General features: G+C 42.4%; 1 protein-coding gene across 4 annotated transcripts in view; it reads right to left on the bottom strand.

Moving 5' to 3' along the window:
* Positions 1–9,370, bottom strand: part of TPH2 (tryptophan hydroxylase 2) — a 96,384-nt gene extending 87,014 nt beyond the window's left edge. For 3 of the 4 annotated variants that reach the window (XM_084652300.1, XM_084652299.1, XM_084652298.1), the window contains exons 1-4: positions 9,193–9,370; positions 4,224–4,376; positions 2,391–2,574; positions 2,193–2,293 (exon numbers count right to left, since the gene is read on the bottom strand). In XM_084652300.1, the coding sequence (XP_084508426.1) occupies positions 2,193–2,293; positions 2,391–2,574; positions 4,224–4,376; positions 9,193–9,297 (543 nt within the window). In that variant the 5' untranslated portion in view covers positions 9,298–9,370. The remainder of the gene's footprint in view (positions 1–2,192; positions 2,294–2,390; positions 2,575–4,223; positions 4,377–9,192) is intronic. The other variant, XM_084652301.1, reaches the window with a different exon arrangement.
* Positions 9,371–9,999: the final 629 nt, after the last annotated feature.

Raw genomic sequence — 9,999 nt, forward strand, 5'->3', positions numbered from 1 at the left:
TAAAGTGATCTGCAGAAACCTGCCTTATGTATTCAGTGTAGGCACCAGCTCAAAATATAAAACAATATTAAGTTGATGATTGTGATGGGCCAGGTGAGGCTGAAATGCTTCTATTTGAAGCAGAGTTACTATTAGTGGCCACAGGTGCCAACTTTCCTTGGTGCCGGTGGGTGCTTCCGCCCCAGGCCCCGCCCCCTCCCTGCCCCTATTGGACACCTCCCCAAATCCCCGCCCCAGCCCCACCTCTTTCCCAAGTGCGCCGCGTTCCTCCTCCTCCTCCTCCCTCCTCCCTCCCTGCGCTTGCCGTCTGAAACAGCTGTTTCTTGGCGCAAGCGCTGGGAGGGAGGGGGGAGAGAAGCAGGACGTGGCGGTGTGCTCAGGGAAGGAGGCGGAGGCAGGGCGGAGGCAAGCTGGGGAGGGGTGGGGAGCTGCCAGTGGGTGCAGAGCACTCACTGAGTCAGCGCCTATGTTAATGGCTGAAGGTAATCTGCAGATTTGGGAGTTTCCGAAGATGCAGACTCTCACCCTTGCCCATGATAAAGAAGTGCACAGAATGACTCAGGATTTCAGGGTGTGCTCCCCTTGAGTAATGATCCAATACAGCAGCCTTCAGCTATTGTGAGCTACACAAACGTAAATTAAACCAGGTGTCAGGGGTTCCTAGGGTCTGATACAGAAGCCAATGGTCAGCAAGGCACAAGAAAGCCCTGGTAAAGCCTAGCCATTCCTAGGCCTCTTTCCCAACATAGGTAATAGGGAGGGGCTGACACAGCAGTTGATGGGCTGGCTCTATACCCTTATAAGATCCCCTACACTGAGGTGATCCTCCCTACAGTATAGGGCCACTTTGCACCAGAAGCACAAAGCAAAGCAGCCTCAATACAGAGGAGAATCCACGACAAGTCTATAACATGACAACGAACTACAGGTAAGTAACATGTGAAACAGTAATTTTTCCAGTCTGTAAATGCTTCAAATATATATGAGTGATATATCTTACAGAATGTTTATCCCCTCCCGCCCCCAGTTACTAAGTTCAAATGCTCTATATAGCCCAATGGTTCTCAAACTTTTGTACTGGTGACCCCTTTCACATAGCAAGCCTCTGAGTGCGACTCCCTCTATAAATTAAAAACACTTTTTAATATATATAACACCATTATAAATGCTGGATGCAAAGCGGGGCTTGGGTGGAGGCTGACAGCTCGTGTCCCCCCGTGTAATAACCTCCCGACGACCCCCAGTTTGAGAACCCCATAGCCCCCTCCCCATTCTGAAAACCAAAATAGAAGCAAGCCAACCAAAACAGTTGTGGAAAGTTTTTGATTGTTTCCATTCACTTTGATGATTGCCCATCTATTAGAGCAGAGACAATGCAGATGATATAAACAGATGAGTTTCTTCTAGCAGCCTATCGTTATAGTTCATTCTTAAAGTCTCTTAGGTTAGGCATATGTTGAAGAAAACCATGATTGAATGAAAAAAAAAAAATTACTAAGCGCTCATATTCCTTAGCTTTAGATTTGGAATATTTAGGCATTACACAGGATATGAAATAGGGACTTATACACTGGCACTGCTTTCAGAAAGCACAGTAAGAAACCTATCCATGCACTGTATTCATGTGGAGATTAAACTGTGCTGTTGCACCTTGTAACTATCCCCTAGTTTGAGGGCGAGCATTCTTTCAAATGCTTTGTTCTTCTACACCCACATTGATCTGGATTTTTATTTAATGTCCATATTCTTTGATTTGTGGCAGAACCTAGGTTTACAATAACCCGAACTGTTTAGAATATCAAAGCTTCTATCCACCATCTATTTTAAAAATATGAATGCAGTGTATAAATGGGGATCAAACATGATTTTGGAGTGCCTCAGTTTTTGAGTGTCCCAACTTGAGAAACTGAATGAATTCATTGAATGACACCCTCTAAAGGGACCTGATTTTCGTAAAGTGCTGGTCACTCACCTGCTGAAAATCAAGCCCCTTTACGGTGCCAAAAAAAGGGAGGCCCCCAAAAATTGCTAATCAATTTTGAAAATCTTTGCCATGGTGCTTATAACTTGACTGGTTAAACAATATGAATAACTATCTACAAAATTATTTTTAAATTCTGTTGTGGATAACAAATTGCCCTGCAACTAGGACTTAAAATCCAAATAAGATAATGAGTTTATTTCACACTTACTGGGTGATCTGCATCCAGCTCAGAGCCATACATTAGAACTCTCTGCGAGCATTTGTCTAATTCAGCAATCTTCCTGGGGAACCAAGGGACAAAATCAAGTTCTGTGGAATATAGAGTGGGAATTGAAAATATTAGAGGATAACACTGGTGTGGTTTCTAAATGAAATGTTTACTAATTTCTAAATAAAGCAGCTTTACCGTCTTCATCAGTCCAGATGTTCTCTGGTGGATTAAGAGTTACGATGTTAGTCTGAAACTTTAGCAACTGAACTAGTTCATTAAATTCTTTCTTACTGCAGTCACATTCCACAAAAATTTCTACCTCTGAATTCCTCCTCTTGGATTTTCTTGATTCAATGTGAACCATACTCACATGCTTCTCCTGTGGGAAGATGAAACATTGGACTCTATATATAAACAATTCATTTAGAACAACAAAATTGGTAGCATGAATTTCTGTTATAGAAGTTTACATTAAAAATACTCAGCCTACTGCTAAATGCATAACCAGTGATTTGTAGTGTATTAAAGAAAAAAATCTGCTCGCTTAAGGTAAAAATTGCTCTTTTTCATTAGATGACTACGATAACTATAATATCCACAGGGGATTTAAATGTGATTTACCAAGACCATCTTTTACAAAGGATATTATGTTAGTTTTAAAAATGATAATACAATGCTACATTGATATCAAAGGTAGATATAAAATATGCAGTGCATTGTCAGTGTTAATTTCAGTATATTTTAGTTTTTCCAGTTAAGAACACCATTGGTACAAGAAGCTGCATTTATTCAATCTCTCTCTCGACAAGCTAAGAGAACATTTATTTTGTGATGATAATTATATTTCATTTCTCATCTATCTTCCTTGTACTAATTAGGAATCACCCTGGAATAAGAGTAACAAAATGCAAGTCCAGACCAACTGATTGTCTAGAATAACGATCCTGGTAAGATCTACAACCCTCAGTGAATATGGATGTCAAAATGGCCTTCCCCTGGTAGAACTCTCCCACCACACCACTGCTGATCTGCGAATGGGTGTCAAGAGGAGACTGCAAAACATTCATAATGATTTCTACTTTTGCATGCATGAGGCACAAACCTGTCAACCAATCCATTACTTTTTACTACCTTCCTCCCCACCCATTAAAGAATGCCAAATCTGAAGAGATCTATGCCGCTGTCTACACTTGGCCCCTACACTGTATGTATTTTCATTCTGGGTAAAATTCACCCCAGGGCAAAGGGCCAAGCACAAGTTTCTGCCAGTCCCTATGCACCTTCAGGGGCTTAAATGGTATGCAGTTTTTCCTCTGGCTTCCTGTATAGGGGTATGTTTCACCCTTGGTTAATACATTTGCATCTAATACTTATGTTCACAATAAAAGAAGTTTCCACCCTGATCACTTGTAAACTCAGTAAGATATTGCAGTTCATGTATTCCGGTACTGAACGCATACCTAGTTGCATTAGTGACATTCCCCCTGGCACTATGCCTACTGGCACACTACAGCCTCACTCCTGTAACTGATAGCGCCTGGATGGCCTGCAGTGCTAGCAGTCTGCCCATCTGCAATCAACTGTATCTGGGCCTTAATGTGTATTAACATGTCATAATTCCCATTCTACTGCCGAAGACCCTGATCCAACACCACACTTAAGCACATGCTTTAAGCAAATGAATAGTCCCACTGGAGTCAACACCAACATTAGAGTCAATGAGATGATTCTTGTGCTTAAAACTTAAGCTCAAGCTTCAGTGCTTTGCTGGATCAGGGCCTTTGACAGCTAGAACTTTAAGCACATGAGCAGTCCATTCATTTAATGGGGACTAGGTATGTGCCCAAAGTCAAACACATGCTTTAAATACTTTGCTGGCTTGGTTACATGCTCAGTTAGCAATCAAATTGAAAGTGTTATGTCACATGCTTCTTTGACTTCAGCGGAGCTACACCAGTTTACACCAGCTGACAATTGACCCAAATGTCCCCAACCTTTCCATTAATTATAATGATTTGTAATATTTACCTGGAAGAGTCTGAGAGCTTTCACTAATCCACCAACTTCATTTTTCAAGGAAAACACTACAGCAGTCTTTCCGCTTTCAGAAACTGAGTCACTTTTGCTGTTTCCTTTATTCCCTTTCTTCTCATCATTTTTACCAGAATTGGCTCGGTTTGGCTACAAGAAAGTAGATACAAAATACAGTAGTTTCCAATGCGCATTTCTGAAAAATATCAAACATTCCTTTCATACAGTCAGCTTTTGTCAGAAAACACCAGAATGAAAGTGATCCAAAAAAGATAAGCAGCATATTCAAAATCAGAAAAGGTAACAGACAAATGTCAGAGACGGAAGAGACCAATACAGAAATATGACACAAATAAAGCAATGTTACTATAGGTAATAAATAAAGATTGGATGGAACAATTCCTCACCTGGCTAAATTGTCGTAGCTCTGACTGCAATGGACTGTGCCGACTGACACCAGCTGATGATCTGGCCCAGAATTTTGAAATTATTTGAATTGTCCATAAAATCCACAAGCAGAAACTTCATATTCCCCATTGGACTAGATTTAACGTTGCCACCTACTTTTCATTGCTCCTAATGAACTAAAAGCTATCCACTGATTATACAAATTAAAAAGGGAGAGATGTTTAGGCTCTCTCTATCACAGAAGAAATCTGAATTAACTGTACCTTTTTAAAATTTGTTTCAGCCAACTAAGTCTGACCTCCTGAGAACAGTCCATTTATCCCAAAGGAGCATTTCCTTTTTTATTTTTACACTGTTGAGCTTCCCACACCTATAAGATTCTCTCTGTGCTGAATTTCCTTCTATATTTTCCAATAGTGCAATATCCACAGCTTAAGTCTTTTCTGAGATGCCTCTAAGTAGTCCATACATATATCAAGAGCTTTAGTAATACTGGCCAAGATTCTCAAAAGTGACTAGCACTGGGTGTCGTGCTTGAGATACCTGAATGCAGACAGATCTTCAGAGGGCATGTGCTCTGCACTTATGAACATCAGACCCCTTTAAAAGTGTTTCAGATGTTTGCAACCAAAAAACATGACTATCTTGGCCACTGTGTCCATTTCCAATGTAAATGTACATTGGTAAATTCTGTTCTTGAGATAAAAACAGTGAACCAGCAATTTGGGGAGAGGGGAGCCAACAATACAGGAGGGCAGCTAACAAGGTTTGGAACCTTTAAAGCCATGTTCAAATCATTCCAAAAAACTATTTTTAAGAATAGGTGGGAACCCTGCGGCAGTTCACCTCCTTATTTCCATCAGATCCTCCAGTGACTTCAGTGGAGCCGTGACAATTTACTCCAACTGAGGAGCTGCCCTGAGTCCCAAACACAGTTTTCAAAAGCAGATTTAATAAGGTTTTGCCTAGTCCTCATTGACCGGGCACAGTATCTTAAACTTCTTTTATGCTAAATCCTTTAAAAATTGGATCAGATACTTTCTAAAACAAATCTCCATTGCTGACAAGGACTAATCTGTAATTGACACAGTTTCAGTACGGACAGTTCAGTGCATCCAGACTGAACTGATTTAAGTTCTACCCCCAGGCTAGTCCATACTAGCAGTGTCCTAAACTATTTAAATTGCAATGTCCTCTGGGTAAATAGCCTGCAATTCCCCGGTCAGTTCCCAGAAGCTAGGCATTCTGGAATATTTCACACAGCCACCATACATGGTGGGAAGGTAGAGAGACGACAAGTGACGTGTTTCAGCTTCTCTGAATCCACACTGGCACGAAAGCAGTACAACTGAACCAGTTAAACTTTAACCAGTTACAAAACCAGTTAAAACCTTTAGCCTGTTCTAACCATTTATTCGAGTATTTGTAAATCATCTGGGGTGTTTTGTCTGTGTGGACACAGACATCCTAGAGGCTTTAACCAATTTAATTTTTCTAGTGAAGACTGTCTGAGCCCTGGTCTACACTGGGGCGGGGGAGGAGGGGGGAAAATCGATCTAAGTTATGCAACTTCAACTACGTGAATAACGTAGCTGAAGTCGGCGTACTTAGATCAACTTACTGTGGTGTCTTCACCGCGGTGAGTCAACTGCTGCCTCTCCCCCGTCAACTCTGCCTGTGCCTCTCGTGGCAGTAGAGTACAGGAGTTGACGGGAGAGCGCTTGGGGGTCGATTTATCGCGTCTAGACTAGACGCGATAGATCGATCCCCGCTGGATTGATCGCTGCCTGCTGATCCGGCGGGTAATGAAGACATACCCTCAGTGTCAGTAACAAGTGCAGGTAGGTGCACCAAGTGCTACATGTAGTTTAGCAGTAAACTAGGCTTTCACACATTTTTTTTGGCCAGTCAAAACTTGTTTGAATCCAGTTTATCTAGAACTTGTAGAAAAGGCCAAGTGGTTCAGTAACCATGTATGGGCCTAGTTCCCTATTTTATGCTCACACTTTTTTAAAAAACAGTTTTAAACAATGTTTGGCCCCATATTGGGTGATAGGATTGTCTGAAATCAATCCAGTTGGAACTATGTTTAGATTGAGTCCAAACTTAAACAGTTTTCTAACATGGTTAAAAGTCAAGTGTAGACAGGGTCTGCATGAGTTTTCACTTATGAAATGGATCACCCCATTGTCTTTAGCTAGCAAGCCTCTTTTAGGCCCTGATTCAGGAAAGCACTCAAGTATATGCTTAACTTGAAATATGTGCTCCTGAATTGGGGCCTTACAAGTTTGTTTTTAATCTTTTTTGTTGTTGTTGTTATAGTGAAACATCTTTTCCAATTATTATTTGGGAGATAACTTACATGTCAAGTATGCAGCCTACATGTGCTTTGACAAAAATACTATTTTTAATTTTGCAGTCTATCTAGACTTGTCTGTGTGTGTCCATTTTTAGAAGGAAAGTACAGAGAAGCATATTAATTTACTTCCCAATCCTGAAAGGTGCTAAGCACCAATTGACTTCAGTGGGAAATGATGGTACTCAGCACCTCCCAAGATTGAGCCCCCTGAGTTCTTGTAATTGTGTCAAATGGATAATATCTGAAATGTTTGCTAAAAGCCACCATTCAGCCTGTGAAAACTAGATGAGCTAATCATTATGAAATAACAGAAGAAACTGTGATACTGTGAGAATTAACTTCATTAGCCATGCAGGTTATTACTGTATGTGATTAAATAATGACTTGTAGATGGTCTTTCCTAATGATGATGACGTATTATTATCAGGAGCAAGTGCAAATATTCAAGAAATCATAGAGTTAAAGCAGAATCCTAGTGAAGAGAGAAACACTAAGACATCTTATATAGGCAGTGAAACAGATTCACCCCGGTTAGTCCAGTGATCCTTATTCTAAGATTTCCCAGTGATATCAATAAACACCAATAAAACAGGTAGAGATGAGTAAACACTTAAATATGCATATATGATAGTAACACAAATAGGGATATTTCATCTTTACTATAAAGACAATGGGTCAAATCCACAGCTGGTGTAAAATGGCATAACTCCTGTTAATCCAATAAAGCTATGCTGATTTACATCAATGAAGGGTCTGGCCCCATATTTTTCACATCTCTCTCTCTCTCTGTTTTACTATTATTTGTCAAAGTAGATTATTAATATGTATGAATTATATTAGCATTTTATACAAAAATATACAGATACCATTTGTTTGCAATAAAAAGTTGAAATACAACCATGAAGTGGTTGGTGTAACACTCTGAAAATACCAAAATATCTGCTGGGTCTTCAGATCATACCAGAAAGATTATTTTACATCTTTTGATAGTATTTTTACCTGAGGAGACATTTTTAGCTACACATTTTTCTATATGCTATTGTATCAAAGGAATCAAAACTCTAATATGTCAAAGCCAAGTATTCACACTGTATCAAAATGCTGGACTCACCAACTCAGTGTAAATGTATCTGATTTGTAAATGATCTCAAAATAATTGGTCCCAAACCTGCAACTGACTCTGTGAAGATAGACTGTGCTGCCCATGGAGCATCAATTACAAGATCAGGGTCTATAAAATTACTTAGGTATTTTCCTCTTATTGACTCTGATTCAACCAAACGCTTAAACACATGTCTAATCTGAGAGTGCAGGTTAGTCCAATTGATTTTGCTGGGACTACTCACAGGGTTAACATAAGACAGGCATTTACTAACTAGCTGAATGGAGGCCAAACTCGTTTACTATTGATTTTAGGAGTACTAAACATGGTGATTCTCTCTGATATTGCCTGTGACATTTAATAGGCTTTTTGCTATATTTTATCTGAAGAGGCTATACAAAAGTACTAGTGGTGATTAGGACTAGAAGGAATTGGTCAAACCTAGTTACAAATAGACAAGGTCATTCGATATTTTTAATTATTAAAAAACAAGGCCAATAGGTAGCTTGCAGGGTGTCCCCCAGGTGTGTAAACTATTTGTAGCATTAGCTATCTGAATAAAAATGACTTATTTAGAAGAATCTAAGAATAATATTATCTGCTTTCCCTCTCTGTATTTGGGCTTATGTTATTTTCTTTGAATGCTTGCTTTCTTTGTTTTTGCTACTACCACCACGTGATAATTACTATTCTGAAATACTGAAACCAAGATTACAATTTTCCTTTTGAGAGTTCTCAATAACTTCTGTTGCTTGCTTTGGAAACCACGTACTAAATACGGGCAGAACCTTTGATGCTACTTTTTGGATTTAAAAAGCAAAATCAAGAAAGCCCTCAAATACGGAGCACATGCAAGCCCACCAGCTGAGCACAAAACACATCCCAAGAGCGATGCAGTGTTCTTGTCCCCCCCCGTATCTCTCTATAGCATCACTGGATTAGCGGTTTGCACTCGGTGAGTATCGCCTGAGAATACGTACACACTCCAAACAGCAGTTGACAGAGTTTGGGCGCACCATGGAGGTAAATCAGAGCCCATCGTTATCAAGCACACGGATGCCCTGGGCAGCTGCAGCGTGACAGCCCGGGATACTTACTGTCAGGTTGCTGAGTCCTGGGTGCTCCCCGGGCACGGCTGAGTCGAGGGAGAGCCCTCTCCTGGCCCAGTATTTACTGGAGAACATCATCATTGCGGGCTGCATGGGGACCCGTGTGTAGTTTTCTTCCTCCACAGCAGGGGGAACCCGGCGGCAGGCGGCAGGCAGCGCGCTGTGAGCTCTCCCCTGGCGGCCGCGGCGGCTTTTATGCGCCCGGCCGGCGGCTGATGGGAGGCTGATAGGGAGGCTCGTGTGTGGCGGGCGGATGCCAGCGCAGGGTGCCTTGGCGGGAGCTGGTTCGTTCACACGCTGGCTGCGCTGCCGCAGCCCGGAGGAGCGGCGGGCAGGAGCCCAGCAGGGGGGCGGCTGGGTTAGGTTTTCACACCGATCCTGGAGCGGGGCGGCTTCACCTGCGGGCAAAGGGGCCCCAGCCCGGCTCGAGCCGGCGTGACTGCCGCGGCTGGGGCCGGGAAGCCCCCGCCCCAGCCCGGGAGCTAATGAGGCTGCTCGCGGTGTGGAAACGTGCCGCAGCCGGGCTGATGCCCGCCCCAGGGGAAGGGGAGCGCTTTTACTGGCACGCTGCTGCCAGCCGGCGTCCCAGCCAGCGGCCCTGCTCAGCCTGCTGCCGGCCTGGGATACCAGCCGCTGGCCCCACTCACCTCCCTACTGGTCTGGGATTCCAGCCAGGGTCCTGGCCACCGGAGCCGCTCAGCCCGCTGCCCCTCTGGGGTTCGGTTGTGGGCCCCTGTAAATGTAAAATTTATTACTGGCACGCGAAAGCTTAATTAAGACTTGGCATGCCACTTC

The sequence above is a fragment of the Lepidochelys olivacea genome, assembly GCF_965140295.1.
Source record: "Lepidochelys olivacea isolate rLepOli2 genome assembly, chromosome: 1".
NCBI lineage: Eukaryota > Metazoa > Chordata > Testudines > Cheloniidae > Lepidochelys > Lepidochelys olivacea.